The sequence below is a fragment of the Archocentrus centrarchus genome, chromosome 2 (genome assembly GCF_007364275.1).
Source record: "Archocentrus centrarchus isolate MPI-CPG fArcCen1 chromosome 2, fArcCen1, whole genome shotgun sequence".
Taxonomy (NCBI): Eukaryota; Metazoa; Chordata; class Actinopteri; order Cichliformes; family Cichlidae; genus Archocentrus; species Archocentrus centrarchus.
The window spans coordinates 12,688,431-12,705,233 of record NC_044347.1 but is presented as its reverse complement, the minus strand read 5'-3'; the positions used below and the strand labels follow the sequence as shown (position 1 = coordinate 12,705,233).

Here is a 16,803-nt window from a genome sequence, read left to right as displayed (position 1 = left end):
TGAGACCGCTGATTTAAAACATGCAATTAAAACAAACTATGAACATTCTCGTATTATGAAATCATTTTAAAAACCACACACAACCATCAACAGCCGGCTTCCCTAAACACTTCCCAGCTGAGTATCTAAACACATCACATGTACAGATACATGCTATTGTTTTTGTGTCATTTCCAGCTCCATATTTTTAATCTCAGCTCCACTAGAGTAGCTTTGCACGAGTCACGGTGCAAAATAATCCTCCTTTTTCTTACACTGAGACTTGGTGCAGCCCCTCATTTCATCCACTGTCTGAAAAAAAGCTGCTGTAGCCACTCCCCCTTTTGAGGCAACTTTCTTCTGATTGGCTTCTCCTCACATACAGAAGGTTTGAACAATAGGTGGGTGGGATTTTTATGCCCGAGATGACGCTATTAGGGATATGCCTCTCTATGACATCATACAGATAACAAGCATAGAAATAATCTGAGCATTTAGAGCTGCTTTGGCTCACAGGGATTATTTGTACATAAACTGACTTCTTCATCAGAGATTTAATATGAGCATTCATACTGTAGGAATATATGAGAGATTATGTACATTAAAGCAGAATGAGCCTACTTTAATGCAATAAGTAATTAAAACAAAAAAAAAAAAAAAGATTTCCAGAGCCTGAAAACAAAGCCAAAAGAGGAGGAGTCCAGTTTCATGCCACTTAATTAACAATAAGCCAAAAAGCTTGGTATAAAATTTTGCCCAATTATGGAAAAATATTATTGCCTGCCACAGCTTTAAATCTGGGAGAAGAGGTTAGATCCATGTTAAGAAGCAAAAAACGGCTCACTTGCTGCAAACATCTACTGAGAGGTCTTTAGATTTATATCGATAAGACCGAAGCTGATTTTTAGATTTCTTTTAAAGTGGACCTAATTCTGCTCTTCCTTATTTCCTGTCATATCTTCTTTTCCAGCAGAGAACGCTACATTAAACATAGCTAATGTTTCAAATAATGGGATGAGTGTATATATAAGTTATCAGTGTGGGCCAAAGGCTCAGGCCTCACACTGGGAAACCAGCTCGGATTCCCCTGCACTACAGGACTGATACTAAAAGAGCGTCTCTGTGTCTCTGCTGCTCAGCTCTGCCTGCTTTTTAAGGAACCACATACCAAGAGCTTGTTGTTTTTCAGGTTTATGTCTCCGTTACACACTGCCCATGTTGTTTTATCCAGCCACGCTCCTTAACATTTTATCACAGCACCATGGAAACCAGGCCACGTGATGGATCCTCTTACAGAGAGTACGTGCACCTGTGTGTCGTGTGAAAGTGTGAAGCGACTGTTTCCTCACCGTCCTCGTTCAGGAACAGCTTGTTGAAGCGCAGTCCGCTGGGCTCTTTGCCGATGAAGCGGTGCACGTATTCAGTGCCGTGGTCATGAACGGCGATGGCGTACTTCAGCGGCTTCACGCAGGACTGAAGACAGAAGGGAACCTTGGTGTCGCCGACAGTGTGTCTGAGAAAGACAGATTTGTTATTCGTGGTCCTACTGCACTGCCATCCCATGAAGAAATCTCTGAAAAGCTACCGACAGAAACCTTAAAAAGCTTTTGAGAGAGTTTTTTTCCCCCTTAAAAAAATAAATAAATAAAAGCTGGCTTCAAAATCTTATGTTTTGTATGATCACAGGTCTGCTTATTTTACCGGTTTCCTGTACTCTCATGCTCTGATTTCTGTGACTCCCCCAATTCTCTTTGACTGCTACTTGAGAAATACATACACTGCTCAGAAAAATTAAACACTTTTCAAATCAGAGTTATAGAATAGAATAGAATAGAATAGAAACTATTAAGTACCATTTTGAGTTCCTGCAATGAAATTTCAGCAAAATGGACTCGCCTGCTGCATCATTTTTTCACTTTTTGGTGTGTCTTTGAATTCAGCCCTCTGTAGGTTGATCATTTTCATCAAACAATGTGGCACCTTTTCATTCCTAACACATTACTCAGTGTAGATATCCAGCCCCCCCCACCACCACCACCCTTGAAATCTGATGTGTTTTCAAAGTGTTCCTTTCATTTGTTTGAGCAGTGTATTTACAATCGAGCTTCTGGAGAAGAAACTATCCTCTGTAGGTTATTCTGTACATAATGAAATACACACAGCAGTACCTTTGTCCATCGACTGTGCACAGGGCGACGCCCCACAGGTCTGGGCTGAAGCGGGCCAGCTGAGGAATGTAGTCTGCCACCTACAGCATGAACGCACAAGTGAGCTGCCTCAGTATTTGACAAACAGACAAACTGATCACAGAATGGTTAAACGGACATGCTCCATGTTTCTAGACAGCTTTGCCCCAACTTACCTGCCCTCCAGACATGTTTTTGGCATTTTCATACAGGTCATCGATGTGGGCACAGAAGGACTGGAAGTCTGGAATGACAAACTTCTTCCTGAAGGCCTGGGTGAGCAGAACAATGTTGCTCTGGACACATCTGAGACAGGAAAGAGTGCAAGTATTTAGGCTGAGAACAGGACGTCCTTACTCAACTGTATGACTGCTTCAAATCCTCAGAGTCTAATGACAACTTGTTAATGGCCAAAAAATATTTTAAGGTCACGTATTACTAAATATAACAGATATAATTACTGTATGTTCTGGTTCTTGAGCATGAGATAAGACTAAATACTGAGAGCCTGCACTCACTGGCTCAGCTTGGCTGAGACCTAAACTCCAGTGAAAACGTTTTTCAGCAGCTGTCTGAATCTGAGCAGAGAGTACAGCCCTGTACACCCCACAGTTCATCCTGATGCTTCTATCAGCAGTCACATCATCAATAAACACTAGTGACCCAGTTCCACTGGCAGCCACACATGCCCATACCGTAGTGCTGCCTCCACCATGTTTAACAAATGATGTGGTATACTTCAGATCATGAGCCATTTCTCTCCTCCTCCATATTTCTGGTGAAATCTCATCTTGGTTTCATCTGTCCAAAGACTGTTTGCAGACCAGTGCAGACTCTTTTAGATGTCCTCTGGCAAAATTTCATCTGGCATTCCTGTTCTTGAGTGTACCCAGTGATTATCATAAACTCTGTATTTCCATTAATGGAGGCGTCTGAAGTTCAATGACACGTTTACATCCTCCAGAGAGTTTCTGACTTGGTTAGATGTTGTGAAGTTGCCTTTTGTAACCATGGAAATAATTCTGTCATCATGCCCTTTAATCGTCTTGTGTGGTCTTTCAGCCTTTTTGGTGTTGCTGAGCTGGTCAGTGCATTCAATCCTTTTTAAGAATGAACCAGACTTCATTTGGACACTCCTAAAGTTTTTGCTGTTTCATATTGAAAACACAACAAATGTAAATTCAACACATTCAGTTCAATTCCAGACCTTCTATCTGCTTAAAGAACAGGCCTCAAACCCCTTGAATTAGAGCTGACACTGTGGTGCTGGTGTACAGATGGCCGGACTATATTTGCTTTTTCTGGTTCAAAGCTTCTATTTCTAGGCTAAAACTTTCCAGTAACTGTTCTGGGCGAGCTGCATCCTCAGATCAACTCGGCCGACTGTGTTGACCTTTCACTGCAGCCGCTGTAGTTTTAGGAAAAGATCCCCGCCCCCTTGTAGCACGGAATGAAAACAAGAAAAGGAGCCACAGAAAATACCCACTCCTTTTCCAACACTTTGGGCCAACCTTAAAGCAGCTGTGTCTTCCTCGTCTACTACTTCCGGATTTTGTCCTGAGCCTTTTTATATGAGCCAATAAGGATGCAGACACTGTAGTAAACACGACTCCACTTAATAAGGTGGTGAGGTAGAAGCTCTCCATTAGCAGAGAGATTTGCAGCTCTGCTATCTCACTGCATCAAACTGTCTAATCCCTGCAGAGAAAACACACGCTGCACTCCACCTCCCGCTCACGTGCTTCCTTCTAAAAGAGGGTCTATAAATAAGCCCGGGCAGCGGAAGTGATGGGCGCCAGCCAGGGGCGCCGACTCTGGGGTGTGTTTAACGAGGATTTTAGCTCCCCGGTGAGCCGTCATATGCCCGATCTCACCAAGCTGTCACCCAGTTCTGTCTCAGTGTTGTTTTCCTCTTTTGGGAGGCACGGGGGGGGGGGGGGGGTGGCAGTGATGCAACCACACAAGGGGGTGGGGTGGGGGGTGGTGAGGGGCTATCTTTGTTTCCTCTCCAGCTGTTTTTACAGCAGGTTTGTGTGGCTAAAATGTTGTGATTCCCAAAGAAACATGAATTTAAAGGTCATTTAAAGGTCTTCTGGATTTTCCAGTTTCACCACAGCAGACCCACATCAGCAACACCCACCGTCACATAATAAAGCAGCCTTGTTTGAGTGCAGTCAGATTCTCTGAGCACAGCAGTTTTCTTTTCCTCAGTCCTTAGATCGAGGTAAAGTCATTTGGAAAATGAAGTAGGAGATAAATTTGTTGACTTCTCACATGCACTCTTTTTTTTTCACCTCCACATGGGGCAGTAGGTACAGGTAAGTTAGTTAACCAGCAACTTTGCTAATGAATCTCTTGGAATAAGTGATCTTTTAAGATAAACTGTTTACATTTCACAGTTATTCAAGTGTCCTATTTTTCCCTGAGCAGATGTTCTCTGAGGGTGAAACCTTAAGAAGACATTGACGTGCAAACCGAGGAGTGATGAATAAATAATGGCATGCAGTGACCCTGTTCTGCTGCAGGGACGAGCAGAGGACTCTGACCAGCTTTAATAATTCCTGTGATGAAACACTGATGTTGGTGATGAAGGTGGAACAGCAGGCAGGATATTAAAACACAGGCTGCAGCTCACAAACACTAAATATCTCTAAAGAATATCTGCAAATGTCCAATGCATTTCTTTGTATTGCACTCTGGAGGATCCTGTCAAACCTCTATAAATCAAGCTGCACATCTGGATATTTTATTTACTACATTTTAAGGCAAAATTAGACTGAAATTTGGTAAATGAGAGTGTAGAAAACTCATGTTTGCCCAAACACAATCCACTTGTCCTTAATAAAGTAAAAAGGAAGGCATACTTTTTGAAGAGGTGTCGGTCCAGCGCTCCATCTGAGGTCGTCTTCAAGGTCACCTTCAGCATCTCCATACATTCTTTCAGCCGGGGGTCTCCTGTGCGAAGCCCTGTGGCTTTAAGAGCCTGTGCAGAGAGGAGAGAGAGAGAGAGAAACACGAGGATTAAGACGGCCTGACAACTAATCAATAAAGCCGTGATCCGAGACTCCTCCAGAGCCTGGCAGGAGGAGCTCATGATTCAGAAAGCAACAGGGCTGATTCACTGCCAACAAGTCGGTAATTTATGTGCAACACATTTTTATTTGGTTGCTCTAAATGCTGTTAGCACATTATTTTTTAAATAAGTAATTTCAGTATTATTTGACTATTTGTCAAGGTTGTGTTGTTTTTTTTAAATAATTGCTGACCAAAAGATGTAATTAGTAGTTCTCATAGTGCATTAATTTAGATCAAGTTACTTTAAAGTATCCATTTTGGAGCTGGTTTTAGACCAGTTTCTGCCACAAATCACTGATGTACTGCAGGATGTTTCCAGAATGTATTTCCCTGATTTGGGCTTTTTGTGTTACAGAATTTATCATTTCTAGTAATTTTTCTACTCCACAAACCTTACTATACTACAGCTATCAAACTCTCATACAGATCACTGTGAAAACTCACTGTGGTGAATTTGTGTGCAGGGATTTTTTCTTGGCCCTCTGCGATGGTGTAGAAGAGCAGGTCCTCCAGGCTGGGAAGGATGCCTGCCTTTCTTCTCCTGCGGGAAACAAAAATAAACAGAGAAGTGAGAAAAATAACTCCACAGCGAGAGCTTTGGTGGAAATGTGGACAGAGAGAGGAGGGGGGGGGGGGGTACTGCAGCAGAGGGAGAAGAAAAAGCATTTTCACTGCAGGGAGAAGCACTGAGTAATAACAGGAAGGAAAACATGACCTTACCTCAGCATTAAAACCTGTGGAAAAGTATACTTTCAATAACATACTTTTCCAGAGGTTAATATGCTGCTATATGATAATTGTTAATTGTACCTCGCTTGAATACCAGCCAGGAATGTGTCTGAAAAGCTCTTTAGTGCACAAACAAACAAAACAATTTACCCCAGTTTACACAGTTTAACTTGAAATGCCTCAAACCAAAGAAGAAATTTGGCACCAACTTTCTTACAGTTTTAGTTTGGGGACTGCAGCAGAAAAACTTCCACGACAAATAAGACTGTGAAAGAATAGATGATGCTGCCTTACAGGCATCTTCATTCATGCTGTGTGTGAGGCCGCAGTGTCAGTGCAATCAGCTGGATAAAAACACAGACTGGATTGTGATGACTGGGTCTTAACTGTTGCAGCTTGGACATGGAGACTTGCCAAGGTCTCTGGCATGCTGATGGTGTTCAGTGGTTGGAAGAAAGCTTGGGGGGAGAGGAAAAAAAAACAAAAAAAAACAACCACAACCAGCATCCAACTGAGTGATGGTTTAGCACTCTGTATGGCAGCTGAAACACTGCGTCACACTTGCAGCGTCACCACAGGTCCATTTTTGTCCTCCAGAGCTGAGTTAGCAGCCAAAAAAAAAAGCTCTGCAGAGCCGATCAGTTTTTAATGCTTTGTTTTTGTCTCCGATTTCATTCAGGACACCCCCCATAAAGTGGTAACTGCAGGTTTCACACTTGGAGATGAAAACCACTGAGTAGATTTGCAAAAATGTCTCACAACTATCACTTGCAGTGTCTGGGAATTTGTAACTGACACTTAAAGGAATGCATAAATATCTGAGTATTATTTCCAAGTTTCCAGAAGACCATCTAACAAAGCAGGCTAAACTCAGTTGGCATTACGAAAAAGAATGCATGCATGGTTCCCTGTGCTTAAAACCCCTTTGAGACTAAACACCCAACCATAACAAAAATCCTGGGGTCTTGGAGCACCAACATGTTTAATGGGCAGCAGCCATCCACACCATTTTCTCTAATCTCTAATCCTTCTTTCCTATGAAGATCAAAGTGGACCATTTCTGCTCATTTCCAGCTCCATGTTTTTATTCTACCACAGCAGCTTTGCATGATTCAGTTTAATCCTTTACCTTATACTGCAGCCCCTCAGTTCATCCTCCATCTGAAACAAGCTGCTTTTAGCTCCTCCCTTTTTAAGACAACTTTCTTCTGACTGACTGCCCCTGACAGCGTGTGGGCGGGGCTTCTGTGCTTCAAATGACTATATTAGGGATATCCTCCCTCTATGACATCATAGAGAGCCAAGACTAGAAAACACTACCTGAATTTGAGTGTTTAGAGTAGTCTGAAGTCTCAGGGAGCATGCATATGAACATCCACCATTGAAACATCACGCACATGACAGAAAAGGCCCACTTTAGGGAAACTTGGATGTCATTATCTAGTACTGTTTCCTGGCTGGTATTTTGAGCAGAGATTCCACAGCAAGTTGTCTCTGGGAGTAAAGTTAGTAGCATGTCAGGAGGCAGAAGGGGCGACCAGCTCACAGCAGGTTCTCTGCTATGATTCATAAACACCAAATTGGATTTGTGCAAAGCTCTGGGTGCTGACGATGATCTGCAATGCATCATGGGGGGGAAGGGGGGCCTGCGTGCTAGGAGAGGATGCCTGAAAGTCAAGTACAAGTTGGCAGGTGGCTCCTCTCAGCAGCCAACCAGAAATAAAGAGAGAGAGAGAGAAAAAAAAAAGCTAAGTTTGGCTCCCTTGGAGACATGAGCGCAAATATCTACCAGATTATAATTTCAGCATCAGCAGAGTTTCCTCTGGATTTATGCAGCAGCGGCCATCAGGGAATAACATCTGGTACAGAAAATGGACAACAAAGCCCAAATTTGCTGGAAGTCAATTTCAAACCATCTTTGTCCATAATTTGGACAAAACAGCCACTGTGTTAGAAATAAACTGGGTCATTTAGAGGTGTACGCATATGCAAATGACTCAAAACATCAGCCATTAAATGATTAATTTTAGCATTTTCTTTTCTTTCTGAGAGAGCATACCCTCATTCTTATTTTGAAAGCTCAGTTGCTGCCAACACGTGTTTTCCCTACTGGCTGGCTCACTCGTTGTAAATGTGGCAGTTCTCAATATCATTCAGCCATTTCTTTGGTGAGTATCTATGGAAGTTTGCGTCCACCACTGGTAATTAATAAAAAAATCATTTGACAGGCAGAACCAAGTCAAAATTTTGGGTTATTACCTCAAAATTCTGATTAACTGACTCAGACATCTGAGTAAGTTTAAATTTCAAAATAACCAACTTGAAATTTTTAGTTAAAAAATTAAAATCCCCCAGTAGTAAAAACAGGTTTCTGTAAATATCTTATCCTAGCCAGACTCAAACTTCCCGGTCTTGGACTACCACCCCCACCTGGAGTCAAAGATGGCGGAGTTAATCTGCAGATGCGTTATTTGTGTGTCACAAAGTACGTGGCAAATAAAATGTTAGCAGACTCAAACCATGTGAACTATATCATTCAGTAATCATTTTAGGAATGTTTATTTTGTGGCACACAGACACCAGAGTTTCTACTTACAGTGACGCTCAGAGCAGGGAAAGTGCACTTCCTCTCACACAGAGAGAAGCAGAAGCAAAAATAATATTCATCCAGCTGACAACAAGTCGTGATGCTACACTAGCTGAAACAGAAGCTTCCCGAACATAATGAGAGAGAGCTGGACAGGAAAAGCGTGCCGACTCACGTTGACCACAGTTTGAACTGAGGTGAAAGACTTTTCCGAACGCTGAAAGAAGAGGGACTGATGGAGGCATTTTTACGCTGCTACAAACTTATTGCCCTTTGCTGAGGCATGGTGTAGTGGCCACAGAGCTCCCATCAAATGAGTCAGCACCACTAAATGCCTTCACTCTCAGCTTCTCGCTCACTCTCGTTATACTTGCTGGGAAGCTTTTATTATGCTTATGGTAACAACGTGTTGTCCTCAGCTCCATCAATATCATTTCTCTACAACTGCCTCTGTCTGCTCCACTCTGTGTGCGACAGGGTGCACTCACAGTGAGGCTGAGAGCAGGGAAAGAGCATCACTTCACAGTTTATAGTTCAGATTTCATATCAACCTTTTTGTTCCTGTTGCCATTCACCAATAACCAATTCAGTACTTCTATCATACAATGAATTCTTCTGCAGTTTGAGCTTACTTTAAACTTTTGAGCTACTCTTATATAGTCTCGTTTAACCAAGTGTGTGCCTATTTATAGCTTCTGTGCTACTTCTTAAGATATGGCATATTTAATAGGTTTCAGCTGCACAGATATATTTTGTTTATTGTGTTCATATAAGACACATTTATCCTTTAAGTAATAATACCTTTGCCATCACTTTTATCCTTGTGATGACTGCACTTCCAAACTGAAGTCCTTTGTTTTTCTGGCTGTAATGAGGATTTCCTCAAAATAATTTATATTCTTGGATATATTAGAGTTTAAAATCTTTGGGCAAGGAACATAGCTTATTATTTACACTGGTATCGGAAGTGGAAAAAGTTGGATTGGAGCATCCCTAACATGTACACATACCCTCTAAATCTGTGGGAAACACTGAATGTCATCGATGTGGACTAAACTCACAAATTAAACTGAGACGAGGCTTTCCCCGAGCCCCACTGCTGCAGGAACCAAGAGAGGAAAAACTGGCGAGTGAGTCAGAATCAAACAGAGTCAATTATGGATTTAACTGACAGATTTATAGTTTCTGTGCCAAGATCCACTCAGTGTCAAAAGTCAGAAAGTCTCAGCGAGGAGGTGATGTTTTAAAAATCTGTCTGTTTAGATCGATTACATTACACTGCACCTCTCAGAGGAATACCGCCTCATACTCGAAATTCTGACTTTTAAATTGTGCCCTCAAAGGAAGCCCTGACTTTCCGACATGAGTGGAGCAGAGCATCGATACTGCAAACAGTTCACACGCTGTCTGAGTTCGCACGTCGGTGCTGCTGCGTCCCCGTCAGCGTTTGCTGGCGTGCTCCACCTCTGACCACATTAATGCAGGCTGCTGGTGAGGAAGGAATACACATCAGAGAGTGTGTGAGTGAGGAAGAGAAGGAGGGCAGGAGGGATGATGGAGGAGGGATAGGCAGGATTCAAGCACAGCCACTGGGAGGAAGTGAGGTCATTTCAAAGTAAAAGCAGTTGTCGGCTTTCTGCAGAAAACCTCTGCTTCTACTGGAAAACAGATCTGAATTAAAAAGAGACTAAAACTAAAAAGAAAAAATAGAAACATACTTACAAATGCAAATCAAGAAGATCAACAACAAGGAGAGAGAGTGGAGAAGGATAACACTGAGTTAGTGGAAATAAACAGAAACAGCAATAAGAAGCACACATATATCCACATAACTTCAGATTATCCTCCTTTCAAGACAACAAATAAACGGAATTTGTGACAAATTGTTAGACATTAAATGCAGTATTTCACAATCACAGTAACAAAGAATAAAGAGAGGGCACACTACTTGTTTGCTGGTCTCAATCAAGAGTAGTCTGCTATGACTTATGGTAGTAGTGAGTTCTACGGTTTGCCAAAATTCCTAAAACACGACACTTTTTTCCCACCATTGAAATGAATGAGGAATCCTGTGAAAGAGTGGAAAAACCCAGCCTACTTTGGACCCTCGGCTCTCTGGCGCACTTTATCCCAGAAACATCATTCCAAGCTTAAAAAGCCTGCGAGGCTTTGGACTCTCTGTGACTGCATCACTGCTCTGACATCATCTACAGTGTTTTCACACAGTTTAAATTTCTCTTTTTCCTCCTTCACTCTGCATTCCTGAATGATATCATCCGCTCTGAGCATGGAGATTATTTAAAAAAAAAAATTGTTACTCTTACTGTGATAGGATGCATTGTTTTGAAACAAATCACTCTACAGCGCACTCACCACAACTCACAAAGACCAATGACAAAACACCTTCCAAACTTTAGCTGAAAATCTGAAGTGCTGGGCGTCTTTCTCCTGTGACCATTTCTACATAACAAACATCAGCATGTAGTCCAGAAACAAGAGTATTCCTAATATGACTTGAGGGAGCATTTCATTTGATAAGGGAGTGTTTTTTTTCTTTTTGTCCAGCAGAAATTGCTGCTAAAACAGCAGTTAGCATCCTCACAGCCTTAAAGCTGTATTTCATTCTACAAATGTAATTAAAAGTTTAAAGAACTCTTCCACATGGCCGCTTTTAGCTTGCAATACTCTTTTCTTTAGAAATTCTTATTTACCTATTTTACTCTCAGATGCTACAATAACTTTAAAATATATAAAAACTGACAGGAAAAAAGCTGAAAGTTAATTTATTCCCATTAAATAAATCCAACCACTCCAGCTAACACTTGAAATAAATATTATACTGCAGCAAAATAGTACTGAAGTAAGAGGTTCCTTGTTTTGATTTCACCTCTGGGAGCATCATTACCACGGGCAGGTCAGAGGTGGACACCGGAACATCTGGATGGCCTCATTAACCCACCACAGCTGGTCTCATTAGTGCTCTCACTCACGTTTTCCCCGCCCCTCCTCTCGCTGCGTTTGTTTTTAAAGGTCAGCTTTGACTCAACACGCACAGACGCTGGAAACAGCAGCAGCCACTCCACAAAACTCCCTCCCGTACTGTAGATGACGGCTCTGCAGGCCTGCTGCGTCACCATCGAGGAGACGAGCTTCCAGAGGAGTCATCGAAACTGCATCTAATCGAACTGAGACAGCAATCTGGTGGATTTGTCCTCACTGTCACCTCTCTCTGTACTTCATTGCCTGATAAAGGCTAAAAGGCCAAAAATGCGTTTATAAACCTAGAAGGAAAAAACTGGCAGGTTTCACAAGAAAAAATTGGCAAATTTATGCAAGAAACAACTCACAAATCTATGAGGGAAAAAAAAAAAATCATTACCAAGCTATTATTATACAGTTCCCACAGATCTCCCTCTAAGCCCACCTCGGATGACGCGACTCTCTTGAAGTTGGTGCCTGAGGTGCTCGTATTGACAAGCGGAGGTCTGTGTGTAGATTGAGCCGTCAGTGTCTGCTGTATTTATTAAATCTGATCGATGGCGCTGGTTTCACCACCTCACGGGCACCATGACAAATTGTTGTTGGGGAGGGAGGGTTGGAGAGGGTGGAGGCAGACATTAGTCTGGGAGCGCTGAGAGAGACAGAGAGAGAGAGGCGGCGCTGCACAAATCGATCTGTGCGACTGACTCATCTGCTCCTGGAGGCCCTGACATCTGTTGGGCAGCGGGCCAGCTCGCAGTGCTTAAAAAAAATAAATAAAACTGAAGAGATGACGTAGGCAGGGGCGAGCTCCCCTGAATCAAACACTTGTAATGCCTTACTAGCTGAGGCACAGACTAACGAGCCTCATAATCAGAGTGGTGTTTGAAGTTCAATGGGACTAAGTTATGGCAAATGTTAGCGTTAAGAGGGTTTACATAAAAAAAAAAAAAATAAATAAACTTGACCTCTGAGTTTTACCTTTAGGTCAAGGTCGCCGAGAATCAAACTTGCCCGAGGTTTTTCGTAGATTAGATGTGTGTGTGTGTGTGCGAAGGTTTTATCGTCTATTTTGTGGGTATGAGTGTGGCAGGAGGGTCGTTAGGCTTTTTATGCATATTTGATTACGCCACACTCTTTTCTAAGTTTTTGTATTTTAGAGGGCATATGGTGTGTACCTGCCCACAGACTGCAGATGGAAATGATCCGGTAGACAAATGTGCTCTCTGTGCATGGCCCCTCACACAAACAGCACCCCTTTAAAAAGCTGCCTAATAAAGAAAAGTGAGTTCCTCAACAGCGGTCAGAAGGAAGAGGCTGGACCTGCTTACTCACTGCGATTCACGCTGCAGATAAATCTCACACTGTGATCTTCACAGAATGAGGCTTCGCTCAGACTCAGATTAACCTCCAGGGAAGGCACGATGGTTGCTGACAACCAGTCAGCTGAGCACACTGACTGCCTAAACACCGCCGGTAGCTTCAGCCAAATTGTCCGTGAACAAAAACAAGTGGGGCAACTCTGTCCTGCAGGGGCAATGAGGCATTTTATGACTATGGAAACTCTCTAAGGAGACAGGCTGGTGTCACAGCTGCTCTGAGGGGAGGAAGAAATGATCGGCTGGCTGGTTATCACACGGGCTCTTCAACAATTATCTGCATCTTTATTTTCTTAATAATTTTTTAGTGCAAACTAGTTAATTTAAAAGCCCTCCACTGTGGCTCTAATAAAGACACTTCAACTAACTTATTCTAAATTTTCACACTCCTGTTTTCATTTTTAGTGCGACTGTATTTGTATGGAAGACCAATGCTACCAAAATCTAAATAAAAATTACACAAAATAAAATTAACATGCAGCTCCATGAAGCTGCGGCACCTCATCTCTGTACTGCTTTTCATCTCCTAGATTATTCTACAGTCTGTCCATGTTTTCCTTTATGCTTTTGTATTTATTTATTTGAGACACGCCCGCAAAAATTTCAGTGTACCAGAGTTTAATGCCATTAAAGAAAAATGATTCTGACAGTGGAGGTCAGTGGAGGACAAAATATATAAGTAAACAACAACAGAAGATAGTAATAACATAATTTACAGTACCAGTCAAAAGTTTGGACACTCAACTATTCAAATGATTGGGTGAGTGTGTCTAATTTATAAATTATATCTTTTATGAAATTAATTGGCATTTCTATTAGCCTTCTCATTTATTTATTTATTTTTTTTAAAAAGAGCACAAAAAAAAAACAAACCGAAAATTGTGGTCAATTATTTCTTTGTTGTAACAATGCTGCTCAGCGATAAATCTTATACAGTTGGAAAGCCTGTTTATTTCTCCTTAAACGGTTCCACATTTGTAAGGAAACGTATTTGTGGGTTGAGCAGCAGAGTTGAAAATCTTGCCAAGTCCACCAATGCCAAACAGCTTATTCTGCTATTGACTCTTGGTTTGAGCTTCTGGTACTCCAGGTGCTGACAATCAGGCTTGTCATCATTGTCATCTCAATGCAGAGAAATATCAAGGCGAGCTTCTGCAACCAGCGGCAATCCCATATCTCCACAGTCTGGGACCGAAATGAGATGCAGTAGCGTCCACAGAGTGAGGTTATCAGAGACTACCTGCAAAATTTGGGAGTGGAGAGGATGGGATGGTCTGCCTGCAGTCCTGACCTCAACCCCACTGAACACTTGTGGGATCTGCTTGGGTATGCTGTTGGAGCCAGAGTGACCAACACAAATACACTGACTGACTTGTGACAAATACTGGTTGAAGAATGGGATGCCATCCCTCAGCAGCATATGACCAAGCTGGTGACCAGCATGAGGAGAAGGTGCCAGGCTATTGTGGATGTGTATGGTTCTTCCACATACTTAACTGCTGCTCAACCCACAAATGCATTTTCCTTACAAATGTGGCACCATTTAAGGGGGAATAAACAGGCTTTCCAACTGTATAAGATTTATTGCTGAGAGGTATTGCTGCAATAAACAAATAATCAACTAAACACAAATTTCCTTACTTTTTGTGCTGTTTAATTTCTAAGAATATTGAGGGTTTTTTCAGATTTCCAGTCATTTATTTCTCTCATTAAGAGCCGATAACACTGGCCTTGAATTGAGGTGATGCTCAGTGAATCACTGAGTGGAGATCCAAAAATTAACCAGGCTCAGTTTTCATTTGTTTTTTTGGTTAACCTCACATTTTCACCGGCTGGACAAACGGGTGCAGGCTGATGTCTCACTGAGTGTGAATGAAGGCTGCAGCCTCTGGCAGCTTGCTGCACGGCATGTTTCCATTTCCGGTGTTGTGCCAAAAAGTGATCGGTTGCCATTAAGTGATTTTCGATGTTTCTACGTGCTTTTATGTGTAATGTCTTTGCTTATATTGGTGAATAGAGTGTAGTCAATAGGATTTATGAAGGGCTTAAATATAAAATGAAATAATGACCTGTTTTTCAAGTATGTTTATAACTCTGCATTATTGCACGTACATTATAATAAATCCAGTCCTCTTTGGTCACTTAAAATATCTTTATAGAGTGTAATGTTATATTTGTTCTGATTTCTGCTGCCCTCTTGGCCAGATTTCTCTTTAAAATCTGACCAATCACAGTTTTTACCCTGATAAATAAAGAATATATAAAAGTTGCTGCCAAAAACTGATTGCATCGTCTACCTTGTGACAGAAATGTTGTTTCTCACTCAAAATGACTTGCTATCGTTCACGAGACAAATGTTTGACATATTTTTCACAGATTATAGGTCAGCAAGTCATTTACAACAGTTTAAATATGGGCAATCATTTTCTGGCAATCACTTTTTGGCACAACACCGGAAATGTCTTAAATTTATTACCTTTTTCTCCTGGAGAAAGGTTCGATCAAATGATCCTCTCTTACAGCTAATGCCACAAAAAAACGCTACTGATTAATACTAAAACTACTAAGTCACGTTAAGCATATCAAACTTGTCCGATAATAGATCTTGCATCTACCTCCATTGCTAGCTACCGGAGCTGCCCACTGACCTGATACCACAGGTGAGCGCACCGTCACCGGTCACTTGCACCCACCTTTCCCCTCAACTACAGCCCCTGACAGTCACGGTTACCCGGCAAACTCAAACGTGCTTGCCAGCCTTTGGCAGCCTGAGCTAAACGAGCATTCGAGCTAGCAGCTAGCCGCTTTGCGTAATGTGCGTGTAGCCCCTCCGCACCAAACTACGCAGTAAAAATCTTCAATTAAAGTAACCTCTATTTTTTTGTATAAACTATTACATATAAACGGATTAATTTTTAACCACAATGCGAAGTTAGAAGGAGTTCTTCAATTCGGGGTACTTTCTGTAAGTAAAACGGAATTATGTTTCACAACAAGAAGCTTAAAAGTAAATGGCACCATGGTGTTACGACACTTTACCGCCATCATAAAAATCCTACTTCTTTCTATTGAGTTCGTCCTACCATTAACGTTACTCACTTATCTCCTGAAGACTCTTTGCCGGCAGAGTCGTTGGCACAAAAGCCTCTCGATGCGTGCTTCCTGGCGAAGTGCTGAGAGGCTCTCCAGCCGGCAAACGCCCTTCCTCTGACCGGTGACCGTCCATCGGGACCCAGGGTGCTGAAGCAGGCGGCGGGAGCGGGTGCTGTTTTAACGCCGACTCTACCTGTGAACGGGCGCTTCAGCTGGCTCTGGAATAACTCCTTGAGCACTGCCGTAGATCGAAAGTGTAACATTTCAACCCCGTGGAGGAGACTACCTGTGCGGTGCAGCTACTGGAAGACCTTGCGGAGGTATCGCGGAGCTCGGTTCCCGGTGAGAGCGCCGCGGTTTCGGTCGAGTAACGGTCCTCCCGGTGACTCAACAGCGGAAAAAAACGTCTCCTCAGCGGGATACAACCAAACATATCCACCGCGTGAGCTGTGATTGAACGAGCTTGTGCCTTAAGCGCATCTGATTGGTGGAGAGTGCCAATAGTCCCGCCCACTTCTCTGAGTCGTGTTTTGGTCCTTTCTCACCTTCACTTCCATCAGTGATTAAGGCTTTATGGATATTTGCTCATTTTTTGACGTTTTTACGCACCGTTTGAATCTTTATAAAGTCATACATTAACCAAAACAGTCATATTTTCAGTTTTAGCTGTTTTACTTTATTGTGTAGTAGTAGTATTTTACAGTATTTTTTTTAGATTTATTATTATTTATTCACTGCATTTGCTTTTTGAGCTTTTTTTTTTTTTGGTGTTTTTCGTGTATCTGAGCTAGTTTCT

The 16,803-nt window shown here is 42.1% G+C and overlaps 1 protein-coding gene across 2 annotated transcripts in view; it reads right to left on the bottom strand.

Moving 5' to 3' along the window:
* Positions 1-16,407, bottom strand: part of glsa (glutaminase a) — a 30,232-nt gene extending 13,825 nt beyond the window's left edge. The window contains exons 1-6 of one of the 2 annotated variants that reach the window (XM_030748408.1): positions 16,014-16,407; positions 5,685-5,775; positions 5,030-5,148; positions 2,342-2,471; positions 2,148-2,227; positions 1,329-1,492 (exon numbers count right to left, since the gene is read on the bottom strand). In XM_030748408.1, the coding sequence (XP_030604268.1) occupies positions 1,329-1,492; positions 2,148-2,227; positions 2,342-2,471; positions 5,030-5,148; positions 5,685-5,775; positions 16,014-16,270 (841 nt within the window). In that variant the 5' untranslated portion in view covers positions 16,271-16,407. Of the gene's footprint in view, positions 1-1,328; positions 1,493-2,147; positions 2,228-2,341; positions 2,472-5,029; positions 5,149-5,684; positions 5,782-16,013 lie in introns of both variants that reach the window. The other variant, XM_030748399.1, reaches the window with a different exon arrangement.
* Positions 16,408-16,803: the final 396 nt, after the last annotated feature.